Source organism: Eptesicus fuscus, chromosome 10 (assembly GCF_027574615.1).
Source record: "Eptesicus fuscus isolate TK198812 chromosome 10, DD_ASM_mEF_20220401, whole genome shotgun sequence".
In the NCBI taxonomy this organism is placed as follows: Eukaryota; Metazoa; Chordata; class Mammalia; order Chiroptera; family Vespertilionidae; genus Eptesicus; species Eptesicus fuscus.
Genome location: NC_072482.1, coordinates 69,894,826 through 69,918,999, shown reverse-complemented (window position 1 = coordinate 69,918,999; position 24,174 = coordinate 69,894,826). Strand labels below are relative to the sequence as shown.

The window sequence follows — 24,174 nt, the reverse complement described above, 5'->3', positions numbered from 1 at the left end:
AAGTTGGACTTCGACAGTCGCTGTAATCACCTTAGCAGATACCACAGTCAGCTGTGGAGCTGGGATGCTTTTCAGAGTTCTAGGTTAGGGAGAGAGTTGGGAACTATACCCCTATTTTGGTCAGCCACTAAATGGGGGCTACCCCAGGAAGGGAGCATGACTTTGAGTGAGGTGTCTCCAAATCAGCTTTACAGCCGTCTCCTGAGGGAGACTCAGCTGTGAGCTGTCAGTGCCTAACCTCAGCTGAGAGAATGAGTACAGTGCCGAAGGGCATCTGGCCAGTGAGGTCCACCGTGTCCTGTCTCAGCAGCCCTGCTCAGCTCCTATAGACTCATGCCTATGGCTTCTTTTATGGAGTCAACCCATCTCATACTTGGTCTTCCTCTTTTACTGCAGCCTTCTCTTTTTTCCAGCATTATAGTGTTTTACAAAGAACCCTGCCTTCTCATAATGTGCCCATCGTAGGACAACATCAGTTTTATTATTTTGGCCTCCAGTGATGTTTCAGGCTATATTTGTCTAGGGCCCACTTGATCATCTTTCTGGTGGTCCAGGCTATCCACGCAGCTCTCCTCTAACACCATATTTCAAATGAATCAATTTTTTCTTATCAGTCTTCTTCTCTATATAACTTTCATATCCATACATAGTAATTTGGAATACTAGAGTGTAGATCATCTTATCCTTGGTCTGTAATAACAATTTTGCTCTTGGTGATCTTTCCTAGTTCTTCCATTGCTCTCCTTTCGAGTCTCAGCCTTCTCTTGGTTTCATGGCTGCAGTCTTTGTTTGAATTGATGACTGACCCAAATTAGACCACCAGTAATCAAATGACTATACTCTTGTCAGCATTGTATAAGGCACTTCATAGAGTGTTACCTTACTCCATGTAGTAACCACACAAAAAAAGGAGGTGATGTCATTCCTTTTCTAAGAAGGAACATAGGTTTAAATAAATTGAATACTTGCCCAAGATCACACACAAATGGCAAGTATCCCTGCCTCTAAAGCTCATGATTTTTTCATGTTGCTTCTTCTTACAATAAGAAAGATGGTGGAGTGGACTATATAAACTCTAAGATTCCTTAAAATATTTTGATTCCAGAGAAAATGTGAAGATTAAATTAATTGTCATAATTAATACTGTGACCATCTATATGTACTACTACCACCATTAGAAATAGATTTAGCTTGTAATTGTTGAATAAACCAAGTTATATGTAATCCCTGACTATCAGAAGTATATAGACTAGATTACACAAGCAAAGTAATGCATTAAAATTATATATGGAAATCTTAGTTTTCTCATCAATAAAGTAGTAGTAGCACTATATTTTTGTGAGGTTGTTATAAGAATTTAATTTAATTATATATGACTTGAGACACCTTAGACTCTCTAAAATTTATTTGCTATGCTTAAATTTAGTATAAGCATGCACATTGAGAATATTTGCATTTACCATAGTTGGGAAACACAAATGATTCTCATTTTTATTTTAATTCACGGTGTTCTCTGGGACACATCATTTGGTATCTCAGGCATATTAGTTGGTATCCCTGGGCCTTAGCTCCAACATCTGTAAAGATGAGGGGCATGAAGTGGGTGAACTAGAAAGTTTCTATAAGCAGTAATATCCTATTTAATGTTATTTATGACAGAGATCCAGGTGCTTCAAGATGAAACAATGCATAAAGTCAAAGACTGGCCTTAAGTATAAGGACCCTTCTATGTCAGGAAGTTTATGGCACCTCTGCTGTGGCTTCTTGTTTTCCTGAAACTAAATCATTTTCTCTTTAGTACTTATAATGCATGCCTTATACATAGTATGTGCTGAGTGAATAGAGATTGATTAGAGTGACGCTAACATATTATATGAAATCAAACAAATTAGGTGTACCAGTTAATAATGTGGATTTTATAATAAAAGAAAACACGGTAATTTCAAGAGAAACATCAAAAGTGCTTTATTCAAAGTAATGTCTATCGCTAGCTACACATTTCCCCATCTTTCAGGTTATTTGTGGATACCGTCCCCTAGAACTTTTCCTGTTTTGAGGCAAACCATTCAGAGACCCAATTTTCCACTTCTTCGTATGTTTTGAAGTGCTGCTCAGAAAGTACGTGTGCCATCAATTGGAAGAGGTGGTAATATGAAGGAGCAAGGTTTGGTGAATACAGTGGGTGGGTTAATACTTCCCAGGCAAGATCTTTTAATGTTTCTTTAACTGGTTTTGAAGTGTGTGATGGTGCGTCATCAGAAGTAAAATTACTTTGCCGTGTCTTCTGGAATATTCTGGTCGTTTTACTATCAAAGCATGGTTCAAATTGAATATTTGTTGTCAGTAGCAATCAGTATTAATGGTTTCACCTGGTTTTAGAAGCTCATAATACACCACACCTTCCTGATCCCACCAAACGCAGAGCATTGTCTTCTTTCCAAAGCAATTTGGCCTTGCAGTCAATGTTGATGGTTGACCTGGATCAACCCATGATTTTGTGCATTTGGGATTCTCAAAATAAATCCACTTTATTTTGCCAGTCACAATTCGATGCAAAAAAGACTTTCTTTCGTGCCATTGAAGCAACATTTTACTGATGACTTTTCGGTTTTCCATTTGTCTTTTGTTCAGTTGATGTGGCACCCATTTTCCTTCCTTTAAAATTATTCCCATTGCTTGTAAATGATTGGAAATTGTTTGCTGAGCAACGTTTAATCTTTCTGCAAGTTGTTTTTGAGTTTGACATGCATCTCCATCCAATAATGCTTGTAATTGTTGGTCTTCAAACTTTTTCAGTTGACCTGGACATTCTTTGTCTTTCACATCGAAATAATCACTTTTAAAGCGTTTAAACCAGTGTTCATAAGTATCTTGAGATGGAGCATGTTCACCATAAGCTTCCTAAAGTATTCAGCAGCACTTTTCTTCACAATAAAGTAATGAATTATAACTTCCCGCAAATGTTTTTTGGCACAAATTTTGACATTTTCAAGTATAAAAATACCTATGATGTTAACACCTTCAGCTAATTTGACATATGAAGTTTTGAAGCTTGTTGTCAGTACAACAAAATAGCATACGTATCAAATCGCATATGTATCAACATATGTGTAGCTCCATTTATTGAAAAATATCCGCATTATTAACCAGTACACCTAGTAATCTCAGCTTAGAATGGAATTCAGTTCAACTTTTATCATGACTAGGAAGAAACAAACCACTTGATGTTCTTCTACCATGTAAAAATCCTGATTACTTAAAAAGATTATCTTGAAATATATATATATCTATATATATATATATATATTTAAAATATATGTAAAATTATATGTCAATGTTATATATATTTTGAAGTTCATGCATGTGTATATATGTTTGTCCTTTTTCCTGGGCTTCTGGGTATTTGAGTGGTAAATCTTTGCCATGTGTAACACTGGACACTGGACATTTAGAAGTGAATCAATTTTCCAATGCTGCCTAACCTCAGGGACATTGCCTGCATATACATCATATGCATCCAGAAGGCACACATGTTATGTACATACATGTGGAACTCCACCCTTTTTTTATTCTTTACTTTTTTTTTAGCCTGGCCCATCATATGAGTTTTTGGTTTTAATTGAGAAAAAGTATCTGGCAAGGAAAGCAAGGAAATAAAATTAGGTGAAGAGTGCCAAGGAAAATAGTCTTAAATTTCAGAGGGTGTACCCAAGATTTTCAGGTCTCCACCCCCAACACCACCAAAATAAAGAAAAAAAGGAACAAAACACCACCCAAACCTTTTTCTATGTGGGAAGAAGGAAGTCTGTAACTTTGTGTACTGACATTACACAATGTCAAAATATGAACTCAAGATAAGTGGGTCATCTTAGAGATATCTGTATTTTTTTCCTCTCTACTTCCATTTTTATTGGATATAACCCAAAGAATCAAAGAGGAAGCAGACAGCAAAGGGCTCCCACCCAAGCTATATCTAAAATGTGTTTTATTTTACTCTTCTGAGTTTCTTATCGTCAGTTATCAAAGGAGGCCGAGAGGAGAATGAGATAGTTTGATCTGCCATCATGCTATTGCAATTATATCTAACAGTGATTTAATCACAACTCATATCAAAGATTCTTAGTGTGGAATGTTTCCTTCCAGCCTTCCCCTAAAATCCTGGGTCAAATCAACCGAACATTGGCGTCATCTTTTCGTTTTTTTTTTTTTAAAAAAAAATTTAATTCACTAAAGGCAGCGAAAAGATCAGCACATTAGTATTACTTGGATTTATACCATGTTGGAGAATAATTTGATATGCTTTTTTCATTAAAATTTCACTAACTTTAAAATTTGCCTTTATTACTGGTTTTGATACACTAACATATGAGATTTTCCAAGGAAAGCCCTTTTTTCATATTTCTGAAAAGAGTGTACCCCCGGAGGTAGATGCGCATCATTGTGCATGGCTTCTACATCACTTGAAGTCATGTAAAAAAAAATAAAAAATCAAACTGTGAATTGAAAGGCTGTACCTAAAAATGATGTCATGAAGCAAATTGATAGAACGAGAGAGGGTATAGTGCGGCCTTTGTCTCCTGCTCCAGCAGCCCCAATCTAATTGTTGAATAATGTGCTTGAGAGGACAGTAGTGTCTTTCACTGAAGTGCTGTGCAGAAAGTTCCAGCCAGGCAATGTGCTATTTCCAGTCAAGTGTATGGGGGGTTTACATGCTGAGAGCAGCTGTAAAGATGTTGGCATTGGAGCAGCTCCGAAGCCAGTTCAAATGGAAACTTAGATTTGTGTACAAAAGAGCTGCTGTGAACTATAGGTGTTTAATTTTCAGCTCTCCTGTAAACCAACGTTTAAGTGTAGTAAACAGAAATAACAAGAGAGGGTCTCCTTTAAGGTTCTGCTTTTCTCGACTTTTGTGGCAGGGGGCCTTCGCTGTGTCCGAGTTGGTAATGACCAGACACGATCCTCACTTTGTCAGCTATACATCAAGTCTCACAGTCACTTAGAACATTCTCTTTTATGTTTTGGCCAAGAGCTTTGGACTGTGTTTTAAGTTCAGTGTTATACATATATTTCTGTGTTGTTGTTTTTTTGTCATAAATATATTTCTTAGTATGTTTGTTGTAAGACAGAGAGCAAGGAATGTCATCTGCATTGCCTGCATTTGAATCATGACTTTGTTTCATAGAAATTTGTAAAACATCATGAACTAATATTCATAAGATGATGTATTAGAGAAAAAAATATTTTGGTGACTTAAAAAAAAACCCTATTCCTTTCAGGCAAAATTATACACATACATTAACTATTAACATCATTTTATAAGCCAATACTAACTTCTATTACAATTTGACTAACCTTTTTGCCTATTTTGCATAGGGAGGCTAGCAGCAGTCCTTGCAGCATGGGCTGGGTCCTTCAGAACAATGCCTAAGGTCTTTCTCATCCTAAAAACTGAAAGGCGGCTGGTTATAGTGGAGGGAGAAGAAAATCATTTTGATTTCCCTGAGTAGAGTTTCAATTCAAATTATCTTAGCAAGTAGCTTTCAAAGAACCCCAAAACTTAAAGTTTCTCATCTTTTCTTAGTTGAGATTTGATGCCAAAATATTATGTAGTCTTCTCATCATAAACCCTTCCCTGGGAAAATGATGTGTGTATGTCTAAAGCTCTGTATTCATATTGCCATTGTTTGAAAGTTCTCTTTCAGTTTTCCTGTAAGATGGGTCTCCTTGTGTGATTTCAGTATGCCTATTCATTAGTGTTATTTTGATGAAGATTGGGGTGACTAAACTATGCGTTATATAGCTTGTATTGGGCCAGAATAGATTAACACCTATTATTATTTCAAAATAACTTCTTAGGTAGTACCCTACAAAACTTTCCTACTTTATGTTCTCACCGGGATCATGAAAGGAATCTGTATGTTAAAATAACATTTCCCTTTCTCCCAGAGCATAGAAACTAGTTTATAGAAATTTCTAATGATCATTCAGCTCCCAACAGTGAGGAAGCAGATGGAGGCAGCCTCCAGCGACAGTGAGGCTTGACCCAGCCCAGACCTCTGGGACACTGACAAACTTCTGTTCCCAGGTCTGCACTTTCAGCCGGACACAAGCTGCACCGTTTGTTCCGTAGACCACCCAGCCCACCTCCTTTCGGGGGCTTGGCCTTCTTGCAGGATTTCCTGCAGGTGTGACCTTCTGCACCCACCTATAACAAGTCACTCTCCCATTTTTGTGAACTTTAAAAATAGAACTGGCTGAAAGAAGACAGTAAGCCAGGCAATTTTTATACTATCCCGGAAACTTATAATTATAAAGTTTGGTGAACTTTGTGAACTTTTTAAAATGTGTTTTTGCTGCAGACTTGTGATTGATGTGGAGGATCCTGGGGCAGAGGTGAAGCAGGTTAAATGTGGAGATGCCGATTGAGCTGCCCGGATGTACACAGCCTGCCAGGGGCCCTACAGGGTTAGCACCTACATCACCTCACTCCCCAACCCAGTGCAATTTGAAATTAGATAAACATTTGGCCACGTTGAGCCAAGCCAGAATTCAACCTTGCTTCTCAATAGGTGTGTTAACTTTATAAAAGCCAACTTTTTTTTTTTTTTTTTTTTTGTAAAGTAAGCTGGTAGGCATCAAGAACACTAAAGCAGCTCCATTAGGTGGAAAGGAGGCGATTTTTTTTTCCTGATGTAACCACACACTAAATCTTCACAATCTGTCACAGCCTGTTCTATAATTCTAAGCCAGCAGTATTCAAAATAGCACAATCAAGACTGTTAGCAAGATGTGGAAATTTTCTTGAGGAGTCGGAATATATCCCAGAAGCCAGGATGTTTGCTGACCATTAGCTCTAATTTCATGCAATCTGGATTGGCTGACTGGTGGCCCCAAAGTGGACAAATGAACACAAACAGGCTGAGATTCATGACTACTCAGAAAGACCCTCTTGTCTCGTGATCTTGCGAGCCATACATCGGCACACTCTTTTCCTTCGGGAAGCGTCAGATATCTTTATGACTCTCCTGGAAGCTTCTTCCTAGAAAAGGGAACAATTGAAGCTCCTGTGTGTAAGGACCTGAATCTATCACCCACACTAGGGTTTTAGAACCAAAACAGACTTTTCTTTTAGATGCGGAAACCAAGACCTCAATGCCTTGGGACAAGCTCAGAGACATATGGTTGGTTGATGGAAGAGCCAAGACCAGAACCCACTGGGATCCACTTGTAATGCAGCCAGATAGTCACAAAAACACGGCTCTTCCAAGAGGAAGGCAATTGACTCTGCTCTCATCTGGCACAAAGTAATTACTCACTAAATGCAACTCAGAATTTCTGTTATTATTTTTATTTCACTCCCTCTCTTCATGTTGTGAACAATGTATTTTATATGTTTATATGGCTTATATTAAAAATTTAAAGGAAACACCAGAAAGGCATACTTTTAGATCTGGAAAAGATCTTGAGTGGGTGTCTGGTTCAGCTTTATAAGCACACTGTCCTTGCCACAATGACTCTTTTTGCAATAATAACAAATATATTCTTTACAAGCTGGATTATGTGACTTAGATAGAAAGGAGTTAGTATAGAAGAAATCTTTTTAAAGTTCAATTTGAGTTTGCTGAAAAAACTTAAGACAATCTCTCTCTTTCATACAGTAATATATTATACTCAAGATCTATGTGCAAACATGTACATATTTTAACATTTTATGATTTTAACATTATGTAAATATTTTGAAAAGTAAAGTAATTCTAGCAATGAATTAACTTAAGGCAACTGGACAACATATTTTAATAAGCTGTTTATGTATATTATGGAAAGTTTTACTGAGAAAATATTTTTATTTTTTAAAACCTGTATTATGGCAATTTTACATCAGTCCTTTCTTATTACTAAGATGTTAACATAAAAAAAGCATTCCTTAAAGGGACAAAATTATGCCAGTTGCATCTATAATTTTCTGTACTCCAAACCTTGACTATTTAAACTGCTTCCATTTCTGTGTACAAACCTGAGTGGGTTTTTATTACCCTCAAATTAAAGGCTTATTTGGAAAATTTGAGCTAAGATGCACACTTATCCTGCTTCTGCCATCTTTCCACTATATCCCCAACCTACTGAGAGGGAAACTTTTTAAAACCAAAACTTGTTCTAGCTATTAATTTCAGGTTCTTCACCTGTACCACATAACATGGAATAAATTGGAAGCAATAACCTTGACTGACTTTTCAAATTTGTTTTACTCATACCTCCCCTCCTCACCCTCTGGTAACTATAGGTAAAGACAACTAAAAGAAAACTGAAAGTGAATGGAAGTAGGGGCCCAGAAAATTGAATGAGTGAATGAATGAATGAGTGAATGAACAAACTGAAATATGACTAACATGCTCTGCTTTTAAATAACATTCATAATCACAACACTAAAAACCAATATTTTTAAATATATTTTTATTGTTGATAGTATTATAGATATCTTCGATTTTTCACTTAAAAATTAATATTTTTTGAGCATCTTACCATAAGCCAAGTACAGCCTAGTACTTTATATGGATAGCACATGTTCTCAAAAAGTTAGTAATGCACAATTTAGCCAGTAATTACATCATTACCTTCATGGGTATTAGAACTATAATTAGCTTTTACTAGGCTAAGACATTCTTCTCTTACATTGGTAATATTTAACAATATTTTCCTGGTTAATGCCAACAAAAACAAGTTTTATTCTACAATGTTGCCTAGATGATCCATATAGAAAGATTTTCTGTGAGATCCTCAAGTGGCATGAACACTAGGTGAGTGTTTTTTATGGTTTCCTCGAGTTTATTTTTTAAGGTAATAAAACATGTACGATCAAAGTAAGATAGATCTTCGATCAACTCTAGGTTGGTCACTTTGCTGCTTTTATGTTTTACCATCAACAGTTAGGCTTTGCTTCAGTGAGTCCTTGTAGATTAATCTTCCCACCCCTGTGACAGCTATTTGCTTTCCACAAACAAGCTATCCTGGTGCCTTGCTGTCTTTTGTCTTTCTTCTTGTCATCTTTGAAGTCCTTTCAGTTAGGCCGAAGTGATTCCTACAAGGGCCTTTGTTCACTGGTAGTTTTGTGTTGTTTATGTATAAAAGGGTGAGATTTATAAAAATATTTGTGCTAAACACAAATTTGATTATTTTGCTTTTCCATAACTAAAACCTTTTTACTTTCACTGTTGCTCTTATTATGTTTTCATTTTCTTTAGCATAGTTTGCAAAATCCTGCAAGGACCTCATTTTTATCTCTTATTTTTCCCCACTTTGCACACTATGCTTCAGCTAAACTGAACTCTTAAGTTGTTTAAACAATCCGTGATCTCTCTCACCTGCCCAGAACACTTATATTTTTCTCCTCTGCCTTCCCTTTTTATTGGCTCACTTTTATGCTGCATGCTTAGTTCCCAGTTTTTTTCTCATTTGTTAGAAATGTATCATTTCTATGGAATCTAAACCTGTATTATCACACTCATCTATCTATTCTATCCAGCCATTTTCACATTGTATTATCACTACTTATGTATCTGTATTTGGACTAACCTATACATTCCTTCAAGTCAGAGATTATATCTAGTCCATGACTATATTCCCAACACCCATTACAGTGTCAGGCACAAAGATGCTTAATAAGTAGTTACTGAGTGAATGGGTGTGGGGGATGGTAAGAGATGAGTTAGAAAGTATGAAGAGGCAAATAGGGAGTACTGTATGTGTTATTCAAAGGAGCTTGTCTTGTTGGATCTCAAAGCAGATTTTGAGTTACAGAAAACATACCTGTAGATTTTCATTTTCATAGATGTTTCTTGTAGTGATGTGGAGGATGGGTTGGAAGTAACAAGACTACTGACAGGGAGACTAGTTACTGAGCTTTTTGTTCAAGAGAGAAAAGATGAGAACCTTAAACTAAGTGGCCATGGGAATGAGATAAGGAAATAAATTACATAACCATGAATAATGTAAGTATCATAACCCTTGAGACAACTATTTGAAATGGTGTCGGAGAAGGAAGAGAGAAAGGCTATTCAGAGTTCTAGCTTGGATGATTCTCATACTGCTAACAACTGTGAAGTGTATAAAAACAAATTACTTGAGGACTGGTATTTGAATTGAGGGACCTATGGGATATCCAAGTGGAGATGTCAAGTTGACACTCACAAGTGTGGGTGTGGTGCTCAGTAGAACATGAATGTCATCAGTATTTGGACATAATGAAGGCCTGTGTTTGTGTGAAATCGCCCAGAGAGAATGAATGTAGAGAGAGAACTAAAGAGAGAGTAGAGCCCCCAAAATTATGAGCTTGAAGCATACCTGGTTGTAAGGAACAGAAACCCACTAAAGCTGGATCAAGTCAAGAAGTGGCATGGTATGTATAAGAGTTCTTGTCATAGATTCCAAAGACAAGCTACAAAGAACAGCTCCCCCTATTGATGACTAGACGTGAAATGTCTACAGTTAAAGTCTGTGTTTCCCAAAGTCTGTTTCTTCTCATCTCTCTGTCCTGTACATTTTTCTCTTGCTCTTTCCCCTTTTGTTGTCTGCCCATCCATGTCCTCTGCAGGTAGCCAAGGCATCTGTCACCTCTGAATTTATATAATTTCACCATCCCATTGTTCACCATTCTCTGAATAAATTATCTGAATAAATTATCTAGTGTTTCCGACTTCAAATTCTCAAAGAGAACCCTAGTTAGTTTGGCTCAGTGGATAGAGCATCAGCCTGCAGACCTAAGGGTCTCGGGTTCGATTCCGGTAAAGGCCATGTACCTCTGTTGCAGGCTCCTTCCCGGCCTGGGCCCTGGTCAGGGTGCATGCAGGAGGCAACCAATGGATGTGTTTCTCTCACATCAATATTTCTCTCTGTCTTTCCTTCTCTCTCCCACTCTCTCTAAAAATCAATGGAAAAATATCCTCGGGTGAGGATTAAACACACACACAAGAGCAACAAATTCTCAAAGAATCTGACTGGGTAGCCAGAGGTCGTGGTAGAAATATGACTGCAGGAGATGTGGGAAGAGCACATCTTCTTGGGAAAAGGTGTATGCATGGAGACTGTGAATAGCTTCTGTTATATGTTGTTATTTAAAGGAGCACTTTTCAAATTTTAATGTGCTTACGAATCACCAGAGAATCTTGTTAAAATACAGATTTTAAATAGTAGGTCTGGGTGATTTTTGCATACTGACCATGCTCCTAACAGGTGATGCTGCTGCTGATGCTGTTGGTCTAAGGGCCAGACTTGGAATAGCAAGAATTTAAGGACAAGTGGAGTAGTGGGGATTCTCAAAGAGGGCCGGAGGAGAAAAAGGAGAAGGTAGGAACTATGGGGTAGAGAGTAAAGAATCACGGAGTGTTCAGAAGCATTGAATGTGCCCAGGGTGAGTGAGATAAAATTGGAAGCCTTTTAAGTATAGTAATATCCAATACTTTGTGAATTCTTTAGTATAAATAACGTCCAATATTTTGTGAATTCTTTTCAGTAGTGCTCAAAAGCCTATGCGTGAAACAGCAAGAAGATCCATGGCTGGATTAACACAGAGTGTTGTTTTTTTGAGGGGGTAGGGGTGGTTACGGTATAGGAATATGGAAGGGGATAAGAGACTTGAATATATTAACCAGAAGGTAGAGTAAGTGATAGACCAGGCAGATGAGGTAGTTTTAAATTATGCATCACCTTTAGATTTGCTTTTCTATAAATACTGGAGAAAGACTCAACTACTTACTGCTTAAGAAGGAAGTTTCCCATGAAAATGTGTGTGGGTGTGGGTGCATATGCACGCACATGTGCTTGTGTTTTTAATCCCCTTGCAAAGGATATATATCAATGTAACAAGCTGACTCTAGATGGATTTACAACAGTTCACTTGCTTGGATCTTCCAAAAGTATTACCTTTGCCCTTACGTATGGAATGTTCTCATGCTAAGCTGATTATGGAAAGACAGGACTCAAAGTTTAAACATTAACAATCTTATGAAGATAGAAAAGTGTTTGAGGGTGTGGTGCATGTGAATTTCTTTGAAGATTCAAAAAAGTGTCAATCTTAAAGGTGCCTCATCAAGGAAACTGTAATTCAGCTTCTTGTTAATTTTCTAGCTATATCAACCTTTATTGAAGTGATTGAAGTAAGTGGTAGCCTCATATTCATGGTGCTTCCAAAGAATATTTTGAGCTGGAAACATTACAGAGGGAAATCAAGCAATTTTCTGGTTAACTCTGGGGAAACCAGAGTTTTGGGAATAAACTGATATCCTTGCTTGGCTGCTGAAAGTCGTAGCAGGAGATTGGAATGACCGATGTAGCCCTGGTCTAGGAGCGACCCTCCCAACATGGAGATGCTACTTTTGAGTGCAGAGCTTGAGGAAGAGAGGTAAGGGAGGGTGGGATACTTGCCAAGTCTATCACATTAGCAGAATCACAGATTTGTTGTGAATTGCAAATTCACAGCCAAATTGCCTCCAGATTCCTTGCCATCCTGAAATAATCTGCATAGAGGCCAGAAATCACTTAAGTTTAAATTTACTTTGATGAAGTTGTTCAGTACTGTATGTTATCAGTCATTTAATACATTCCAGTATCTAAAGTTTTATTTTACACTTTAATGAAGTTATATCTGGCAGCATTTTACTTGATCTGGAGAGTTGGTGTGTGGCTGTCCTGGTTTTGTAATGATTTAGGTATTAGAATTGGCCCTAGAATTATCAACTGCTGGCCATTAGGTTTAATCTTCAGAAACCATCAAGGCTGCTAAATATTTTAAACCATTTAAAGCAACTAACAGACTTTTCATTCATTAGAATTAAATATAGTCACATAGATCATTCAAAAAAGGACTTTAAATAGATGCCAGCTTGAGCCTGCAACTTAAGCTAAATGTTCTGAAAATGATTTTCATTGGCTAGTTTGTCCAACAAATTCATTAGTGAAAATTTCACAGAAATTCAACCAAAGAACAAAATTTAAGTTGAATGCATTCATCTTGTTCAGCATTTAACACAGTATGGGAAAAACAATTATTCCATCTACAGATCTGTGTTGAAAGTAGCTAAAATTGATCTCTAGATTTAGCTCCTGGGTTCTGAAACTCCTGTTTTTGTAAAATTTTAAAGTACATCATATTTTATTTACAGAGAAGTACTTGGATCAATAGTGGAGTAGAAATTTAAATCTCTTGAGATTAAAAAAAACCCATAAGATAATGGTTATTGAATCGGTGTTTTAAATGTTTATAAATTAAGATAGGCTTTGGCATGACTGGGAGATTTTCCATTTTAGATTTGAGTTCCTTTGAAAACTAAAATTTTGTAAAAGTGTGTATGAGTAGATTATTGCCAAACATTCACAAGCATAGGCAAGCACTGATGGTGGAATTTGTTTTGTTTAAATTACCTGAAAACTTTGCTTTTATAAATTATAGGTGTGAACATGTTACTATATCTGTTTTTTAGAACATCTGGAACCAGATGTTTTGAGTTGGGTAGTGTATAAAAATATTTTTTTATTGATTTTTAGAGAAGAAGGGAGAGACAGAGAGAGGGAAAGAGAGCGAGAGAGAGGGGGAGAGAGAGAGAGAGAGAGAGAGAGAGAGAGAGAGAGAGAGAGAGAGAAGCATGGATGTAACAGTGAAACATCAATGGGTTGCCTCCTGCACACCCCCCACTAGGGATAGAGCCTACAATTGGATCACGTGCCCTGACCTGGAATTGAACCAGCAACCTTTTGGTGCACAGGACAAGCCCAACCAACTGAGCCGTATGAAGCAGGACTTGAGTTGGGTAGTTTTTAGAAAATATATTAACTCTGGTTACCCACAGCTTCATTCAATGGGTACTTCAGTAGCCATCTTTTAAGAGATGTAGTAGCCCTGCCTTTAAGAGAGAACAAATTAATTTCTTAATTACCTCATAGTATAGGAATCAATTAGTAGTGACATTTGATTTCTCCAAATGGGAAAATCCCAAGCACTATGTTTTAGATTGTCTAACATTCTTTACTAAAAATATTTCAAAATTAGCCTCTTAAAACATATTAAGTTGGGGGTGATTGTACTATGTTTATGAAATTGCCCATTGAAAAACATTGTCTCTTAAAAGGGTACTGGGGCTTACCACTTTACTATGTCTTTTGTGTGTTTTTTTAAAGTGGCACCTTTTATTCCCCCCCTAGAAAGACAATAGACTTAGTTTCAGAAGAGCTGGTTTGACTCTTGGTCTTGCTATGAATTCGATATGTAACTTTGGGCAAATTATGTAATCTATATTAGCTTTACTTGTTTCATTTGAAGATGGAGGTGGAACAATTTCTCAGGGTTATTATGATATCAAATGAGGTAATATAAGTGAGAGCCCCTTAAAGTGAATTGATCTGTAAATATAATGAACATGACAATATTGTGTTTACTTTAATTGACATTTAACCCAATTAAGATAATCACTCTTTAGTAGCGCTATCTCTACATTCTGTCTAGCTACTGGAAATGAGAACCACGGGAAAGAATGCTTTAACTGCTGTTTTTATTTTCTTATGTTTAAAAATATTTTATTGATTTTTTACAGAGAGAAAAGGAGAGGGATAGAGAGTTAGAAATATCGACGGGAGAGAAACATCAATCAGCTGCCTCCTGCACACCCTCTACTGGGGATGTGCCTGCAACCAAGGTACATGCCCTTGACCAGAATCAAACCTGGGACCCTTCAGTCAGCAGGCTGATGCTCTATCCACTGAGCCAAACCGGTTAGGGCTAACAGTTGTTTTTTAAATGAACATTATGAGTGTAGTGTCTCTTCTTTCTCTTTTCTATTCCAATGCGTGCCTCAGAGAAAGAGAGATGCTACTGAAGTGGGGTGCTATTTTCTTCTCTGAAGTTATCGATGCACATATTGTGTGTTATAGTAATGATGAATAATAGCCAACACTGAAGTAGTGCAAACTATACCTGTACAGCTCCCAGAACTTCACAATACTAACACTTCTAGCCCTCCCAATAACCCTAGGAGACAGGTACTGTTACTACCACCTGTATAAAGTTGGTGAAACTGAGGCACAGAAATATGAACTTGCTCAAAATTACATAGTCAGTGTTTTCAGTCAAATTGAATTTTCCTGTATCTTTCCTGCAATTCTTAGGGAAGAATTTGGCAAGAACCATATAATGTGATAAAGGATATCATGAATATTACTTGGGTCTTAAAGTAATACATGAAATGGCATCTCTTTTTGAATAAATTATACTACTGCCTGCACACATGCTGAGATGACACAAAGAGAGTAACTTATTTTCCTTTCTTTTTTTTTTTAATACATTTTTATTGATTCCAGAAAGGAAGGGAGAGAGAGAGAGAGAGAGAGAGAGAGAGAGAGAGACATCAATGATGAAAGAGAACCATTGAACTGCTGCCTCCTGAACACCTCCCACTGGGAAGCCTGCAACCTAGGCATGTGCCCTGACTGGGAATTGAACCGAGATCTCCTGGGTCATAGGTTGACACTCAACCACTGAGCCATGCTGGCTGGGCTGTTTTTCTTTTTAATCTTCAGTGCATATTATTGGATAGATTAGTGTTAAATTATTTCTTTCTCCTGAGCCTAAGGTACAGTAACAGGAAGCTAGCCTTATCAGAAAGGTCCAGTCATCTGGGTCCTGTGCTAGGAGTGAAATAATTGGACCCTGAGCCCCATCTAAAGAGATATTCCAGAGCTCACACATCCTTTATCGTTTTTTTAGACTTAGACTTTGTTTGAATTCGGTTCATATACTAAGTCATTTTTAATTTAAGCATTTTCTCATTCATTTAAACTATTTTTTCATAAGTTTCATCAGTTTCATCAAAGGTCTTCCATGTGTCAGGGATGCTATAAGGAGTAAGATGGTGAATATGACAGTACATACTTTCTTTTTTTAAAATATATTTTATTGATTTTTTTACAGAAAGAGGAAGGGAGAGGGATAGAGAGTTAGAAACATCGATGAGAGAGAAACATCTATCAGCTGCTTCCTGCACACCCCCTACGGGGGATGTGCCCACAACCAAGGTACATGCCCTTGACCAGAATCAAACCTGGGACCCCCCAGTCTGCAAGCTGACACTCTGTCCACTGAGCCAAACCAGTTTTGGCAGTACATACTTTCTGATTGTTGAATTTAGAGACTAGCAGGAGAAGACAGACAGTAGGCAAATACTCTCACACTGCTCTGAATAGTGCTACAAGGGAGAGGAGCTCTGTGGTCCAGGGATGGATGAGAGAAGGCATTTGGAGATCACTTGATGATCATAAATGGATTTTTCCTGGCTGTCTTTGGGCCTGTACAAGATGTTGGAGATTTAGGGAGGCAGAACTAAGAGAGGGTAAGTTAGCAAGAATAAATAGGGAGCAGAGTTGGCAAGGCAGTGCATGATACAAAAACAGTGCATGACACAAGGTGGCCACAGGGAAAAGAGAAAAGCAAAGGTAATTCGAGCAGCATAACATATACCTCCCTGAATATTTCACCATATAGAGAATAATATTTGTTCTGATTACCATTTTCCAGAAAAGCTATTGCATCTTCATTCTACTCAGTTCTGTGAAAAAGGGAGGGTCGTGATTTAGAGTGATTTCCATTACCATAGTGGAAAGTACTTTATTGTTTGAACATTTCTGTGTCAGTTTTATGGCAATTACTTTATCCAGAATGTTAGATAAATGGAATTATGGCCTACATTTATGCAAATATTTAAAATTAGTATAAATATTAATTGCAAAGGCATTGGGACAACAGTAGACCTTGGTTTCTGGTTCTACCTGGTAGCCAGAGCCTGGATAAATCATAATTGAGAAATAATTGATTGCTTTACATTTACCTCTTACTACCATTTGTCATTATAGTATTAGTTTGTCTTTGGATCCAAAACGGATATGATCCTATATAATAAAGAGGTAATATGCAAATTGACCTTCACCCCAATACACAAGATGGCCGCCCCCATGTGGACACAAGATGGCCGGCAGGGGAGGGCAGTTGTGGGCAATCAGTCCAGCAGGGGAGGGCAGTTGGAAGGGACCAGGCCTGCAAGGGAGGGTAGTTGGGGGCAATCAGGCCTGCAGAGGAGGGCAGTTAGGGGTGACTGGGCCAGCAGAGGAGGGCAGTTGGTGGCGACCAGGCCTACAGGGGAGGGCAGTTGGGGGGCGACTGGGCCAGCAGGGGAGGGCAGTTAGGGGCGACCTGGCTGGGAGTTGGGGGTTACCGGGCCAGTAGGGGAGGGCAGTTGGGGGCGATCAGGCTGATAGGGAAGTGGTTTGGGGCGATCAGGCTGGTAGGGGTGATCAGGCCGGCAGGCAGAAGTGGTTAGGGGCAATCAGGCAGTCAGGCAAGTGGTTGGGAGCCAGCAGTCCTGGATTGTGAGAGGGATGTCTGACTGCCCGTTTAGGCCTGATCCCACTAGGCCTAAATTTCGTGCACCGGGCCTCTAGTATGTAATAATCCTTCAGAGACTTCATCTTTCCTGTTCATTGGTATATACTATTTACAATAGTGCCTGGTATGTAGTAGGCACTCAATAAATATTTACTGAGTGAATGCATAAATAAGATAATCACACAAGTATATAATTACAAACTGTGGTAAATGAAACTATTTTCAAAACTATAAATATTTCACACATACAAGTGATGCTATTTATTTGAATTTTAGAATAAATACAGTCTAAGAAGATAACCTGTTTATTTTTTGTATTGGTGTTCTCTCTCTCTCTCTCTCTCTCTCTCTCTCTCTCTCTCTCTCTTTCAATAACAGTTGACATTCAGTATTATCTTATATTAGTTTTAGATGTACAGCATAGTGGGTAGACATACAATTTAGGAAGTGATACCCCCAGTAATTCCAGTGCTCACCTGGTACCATACATAGTTATTACAATATTATTAACTACTAGTTGCCCATTTGCAGGAAGAAGCCTGCAAGCGGCTGCTGTGGCCGCGTGCGCTGCCGCTGCTGCCGCCATTGCAGCTGCCGCGCCTGCACCCGCGTGCCACTGCCGCCCACCCCGCTCCACCCGCTCCGCCCCGCTCCGCCCCGCCTGGGCTTTCCCTCTGGCAGCCACCTTGCTTTCCGCTTTTCCTCCCTCTTCCTTCTAAGTTGTCTTCAGTCTTCACTCCTCCCTCCCTCCGCGTATGCAAATTAACTGTCATCTTTGTTGGGTAATTTGCATACTCACCCTGATTGGCTGGTGGGCGTGGCTTGGTCATAGCGAAGGTGCGGTCAATTTACATATTACTATTTTATTAGGTAGGATGTTCCCTATGCTGTATTTTACATCCATGTAACTACCGATTTGTACTTCTTAATCCCTTCACCCTTTACACTGAGCCCCCTCTCTCCTCCCATCTGGCAACCCTCAGTTCATTCTCTGTATCAGTGAGTCTGCTTCTGTATTGTTTATTTTTCTCTTTATGTTCCACATATAAGTGAAATCATGTGGTATTTACATTTCTCTAACTTATTTCACTTAGCATAATACCCTTTAAGTACATTCATGTTGTTGCAAATGGATAGATTATGTTCTTGCTCTAACCAGTTTGGCTCAGTGGATAGAGCGTCAGCCTCTGGACTGAAGGGTCCCAGGTTTGATTCTGGTCAAGGGCATGTACCTTGGTTGGGGGTACATCCCCAGTCGGGGGTGTGCCGCTGATTGATGTTTCTCTCTCATCGATGTTTCTAACTCTCTATTCCTCTCCCTTCCTCTCTGTAAAAAATCAATAAAATATGTTTTTTAAGAAAGATTATGTTCTTTGTTATGACTGAGTAATATTCCACTGCATGTGTGCACTGCATCTTCTTTATGCAACCGTCTGTTGATGGGAACCAGAGTCCCTAGCTGCCTTTTGGTTGAAATGCAAATTGGTACAGCCACTATGGGAAATAGTATGGAGGTTCCTCAAAAAATTAAAAGTAGAGCTACCTTATGACCCAGCAATTCCACTTCTGGTTGCTTTCTTTTTAAACGTGTACTTCCTAAGTGTTTCTCTTCCTTTATATCCACGGTTTGTAATATTGAGTTTTACCTGTATGGTTCTGTAACCTCTTCAAACCCAGTTCAGTTACCCTCTAGAATCAGAGATTCTTACCAATGCTCAGTGAAGCTTTGTGAAGTCTGTTGTTGCCTCCTGAGTTCTCATGTACTCCTAAAAATGTAGGCCAAAGGTAGCGGCCCCTGTGCATTTTACTAGAAACATTTCCCATAGCTTTCATCAGATTCTCAGAGTACATGCCCCCCCCGCCCCCCCCACACACACACCCGTTTAAGAATAATTGCTCTAGAATATGTATTTTTCTTTTCACTTTTTGTTGCTTTATTGGTTTATTTTTGTTGCTCCTTTTCCCCTGGGATGCTTTTATTTTCCTTTTAATATTCATGATTATGTTTTGGTATTTTAAAATGTTTACTGTTTGTCCCCAGCATGTGGTTTTCTTGGATTATTGTACGGCCTCTGATCCTAGCCCTTCTCTCTTGTCTCTTTTTTGTCTGGCCAACAGTGTGCGGATGTGCCAACTGCAGGCTTGTGCTCTCCAGCCCGTCCGGGACCTTTGCTTCTCCATGCTACCCTAACGACTACCCTAACGCCCAGTATTGCATGTGGACCCTCCGAGCCCCTGCTGGCTATATCATTCAGATAACGTTTAATGACTTCGACATTGAAGAAGCGCCCAATTGCATTTATGACTCATTATCCCTTGATAATGGAGAGAGCCAGAAGAAATTTTGTGGAGCAACTGCCAAAGGCCTATCATTCAACTCAAGTGCAAATGAGATGCTTGTGTCCTTTTCAAGTGACTTTAGCATCCAGAAGAAAGGTTTCAATGCCAGCTACATCAGAGGTATGTAAACCAAAGACAGGGCCAACCTTCTGCTTTCATTTAACATGTTCTACAATAAACACAGGACCAGGAGCCAGACGTACGCTCTTTTATGTGAATGTGAATGATTAGGATTAGAATGTAAGGGCAAGAAGTTGTTAATATTCACTGAGTATTCTCATTAGCAATAGATAGCTAGCAGATCCAAAAAGATCTGCTTGCAGTAGAGCTGAATTCCTTTATATTGTTTACATGCAGAACATATAAAGGCTGCTTGGAAGGCAGTAGATTTTCCACAGCTAATAATTAAAATCTGTAATTTTAACATCTCTCTACTGAATGTTTAAAACATTCCTATTTAGGAATCATCTTCTTTTAGGCTTTTAAGATGTTGCCTTTTAAGGAACTATGCTAAGGGATAAATATAAAAATTAGCATCGAAATTAAAATTTTTAAAAGAGCTATTTATTACTTATGCTAATAAACAACATAAACTGAGGAAAGCCTCTTGAAAAATGGCAATTGAAGGAAAGAAAATATATTTTTATCAAATACATTTCCTGGATTTTGGCATGTCTTAACATTTAAATAATTCTGTTCTTTCTAAAACCCGTCTTTGCTTAAGGAAAATGCAAGCTTCAAAACTGTGAGATGTAGTTATATTATTTTTTCTCTTGAGCTTCTTAAGTAGATGTCATGTATCAAGGAAAGAAACAAAAAAGAAAGGCACTACAATTAAAATGAGTCATCATTATCAATTGTGTTTTTGGTGGCAAGGTTATTTACTGTTTGTAATGGTTAATTGAAATACATGCTTTAATTCTTCAAATCATGTTTTTAAAATGATAAAGTATTATAGGAAATTTGGAAATAGAAAGGAGCAAATTACAATTACCTATTGATATACCCCCCTCAGCCATAACCACTAATAAGATATTGATGGACATGCTTGCTTCTAGCCTTTTGATTTTAACAACATATGTAGAATACTGGGTTTATATTGCATAAGATCCCATTGGGTAAATAGACCTGTGAACTGTTTCATATTTAAAAAGTAGACTAAAATCTACAATTCTATTAAATTCCATCATGGATTTTTAACTAAAATATTTATATAAAATGATGCTTCTTACCATCAACCTGTTCTTTGTGTATATTAAAGTATATTCAAAGTAGTGTTCATTTGAAACCAGTATTAAGCAATATTTTTGAGGAGGGCTGCTTCTCTCTCAAATCAGTTGATGATGTTTCACAGTGTCTATTATATTAGCATAGGGCTAAATATATTGTATTATTTAATCATTTCACATATGTCACAGAAAGAATAGGCTAATTTATGTTATTTTGAATTTATTATGCATATAATAAAAGTAATCTATAGTAGTAATCAGTACTAGCTATATATTTTCTATGTCACAAGGGCATTAACTTATTTAACACCTGTGTAACAGGTGCTGTGGTCCTTCATTTTGCAGATAAAAAGACTAGGGCAGAACAATGTGAACCACTTGTCCAAAGTCACACAGCACAGTGGAAGAGCGGGGACAGGGAGCGCCATCGTCTGCCCTTTGAACCACTGCCCCTTACTATTCCTCACAAACTAGCTCAAATGTAAAGGAAATAGTACTTAAAATTGCAGTTTTGTTTGTTGTGTTACTAGACTCCTGCTCCTCAATGGCAGTGTCTTTGCCTTCATTCCTGAAATACCCTCGTGATGGGGGACATGAGTAGGATATGGGGTGTCTGAAGAGGAGAAAGGCAATTGTTAATGAAAAATAGAACTATTAGTTATTATATTTAGACATTATTTGAAAGTAGCATATTTTTTTAAAGTCTTACATATGAATAGAGCTTTCCTGAAACCAGTAGTTTTTTAATTATTTTTTTTCTTTCAGTTCAGGGATAAAGAAAAATATTTGTTATTAGCGTGGCTGGTTAATAACAGATTTAAGTGTGATATCCAACCATAATTAGAGTTTAAATGAGTGGGATTTTTTATTGCTATTACTAATATTGGTATAAGGTAATGGGTTAGTGATAGAGGGTAGATGAACAGCGAAAGAGGAGTGCAGTAGGCAAAAAAGTCAGTAAGTGGAGAGGTTGGGTGTATCAGACATTAGTCCGTATCTGAAGTTAACATCTTTTATCTGTTTTTATGTTTTGTCCTAGTCGCTGTGTCCTTAAGGAATCAAAAGGTCATTTTACCCCAGATACTAGATGTGTACCAGGTATCTGTTGCAAAAAGTGTCTCTATTCCGGAGCTCAGCGCTTTCACACTCTGTTTTGAAGCAGCCAGAATTGGCAAGGAAGACAGTGAATGGATGGCTTTCTCCTACTCAAATGCATCCTTCACACAATTACTCAGTTTTGGAAAGGACAAGAGTGGCTACTTTCTAGCTATAGCTGGCTCAAAATGTTTACTGAACAGCGTGTTACCTATAAAGGATAAAGAAGACATTTTCACAGAAAGCTTTGAGCTGCTCTGCATTGTTTGGAATAATTCTTTGGGTTATATTGGTGTCAATTTCAAAAGAAGGCACCAAATAGTTCCATGCAATGCTAGCATTAATAAAGTTATTTCTGGGAATGGGAAATTGTTGTTGGGCTCCAATCAAAATGGAATTGCCTCTCTAAAAGCGGACATTTATAACTTTCGACTTTGGAATTTTACCATGAGTTCCAAAATCCTCTTCAACCTCAGCTGTAATGTGAAAGGGAATGTGGTCGACTGGCAAAACGACTTTTGGAATATCCCAACCCTAGCTCTGAAAGCTGAAAGCAACCTAAGCTGTGGTAAGTCGGTGGCCTATTAACTCTTTTTTTAAAGCATTCCTCTATGAATATGTTTGGCAACAAAAAATTACATATACATATATGTATATGAAATTATATATGTACACATATATAATTACACTATGCATATATTTATGTGGAATAAGTACATGTATGTATATATATTTGTGTGTATATATATATATATATATATAGTTAGCATTAATTACTCTTTTAATTTTTAAAATGTTATCTGCTCAGCTATTCATTGTAAACATTTGATTATAAGCCATATTTTTTCAATCAAAGTCTTTGATTCTACCATTTTTAAGTTTTCTTTATGTCATAAAATATTACACAGTTTATCACTAACAAACAATAATTATAATTATCATGTATCAAATAGAAATATTAACTCCAGACCTGAAACAAAAGAAACTAATAAGTTATTGTTTTTAATTACATAGATGATATAGCAAAATGCTGATTTTTATTATGTTATTTAAATAAACCACCACCACCTAAAAGCATGGTATTTACTCAGTTTTAAATATCACAACTGTCCATTTAAGGAAAATCTTTGATAATCAGAAATTATCATTGTTTTATTTGAACTTTTATTCTATTTATTTGAAAATGAACTCTGTCATTTGTTTCAAATACTCTTATCTATGATTGCTTTTTGAGAGACTTTAAATGTGATAATATTAGATGTAGCTAAATGCAAAATGCTTAGAGAAAATAATTCTGTGTAACATAATTATATTAAAACTAGAGGCCTGCTGCACAAAATTTTGTGTACTCAGGTGGGTCCCTCAGCCCGGCCTGCACCCTCTCACAGTCTGGGAGCCCTGAGGGGATGTCCAAATGACAGCTAAGGCCCGCCCCCTCTGTAAGAGGTGAACAGCATACCAATCAGGGGACATCTCCTGTGGCGAACAGCTGTCCCCATCCCCCATCGTCCCACCCGTGGCAACCAGGTGGGCCGATCAGGGGATAGTGCCAGCTGGCAATTGGCCGGCCTCACCCCCCTGATTGCCCCTCTGCTGCCACTGGTTGCTGCTGTGCCCTGCCCACTGTCACACGCCTTGGCTGGCCTGGCGCCGCCCCCCCCTCCCCCCGCCGACTGGTCGTACTGCCATTCTGTCAATTTGCATATTATGCTTTTATTATATAGAATAGACTTCTATCAAATATTCTCTGGGTACCTAAGTTAATTTTGGAAGTCCCTATTTTACTACAGGACTAATAAAATACAAAATGTGAAAGTTTCATTATCATATTGAATGTTATATAACTAAAGCTAAGGTATTGATAAATACATATAATTTGTAGTCGCAGAAATAATTCTTATTAAAGGAGACAAGAAGTGGCCTAATATTCAAAAGTAATTTGTATGTGACCTTGGAAGGGATTCTTTCAGAAATTTGTTCCCAATATTTTTAAGAAAGTAGGCCCCATTGTGAAGACCTGAGGCCACCTCCCCAGTTTCCTTGACCTGTGTTTGCCCTGCTGGCCTGGGGAGCTCCTGTCACCTACCCATC

General features: G+C 37.9%; 1 protein-coding gene across 1 annotated transcript in view; it reads left to right on the top strand.

The window, feature by feature from the left end:
* ADGRG6 (adhesion G protein-coupled receptor G6) overlaps positions 1-24,174 on the top strand; it is a 139,611-nt gene that overhangs the window by 49,138 nt on the left and 66,299 nt on the right. The window contains exons 3-4 of the mRNA XM_028141205.2: positions 19,538-19,879; positions 22,028-22,651. Coding sequence (XP_027997006.2) covers positions 19,538-19,879; positions 22,028-22,651 — 966 coding nt within the window. The remainder of the gene's footprint in view (positions 1-19,537; positions 19,880-22,027; positions 22,652-24,174) is intronic.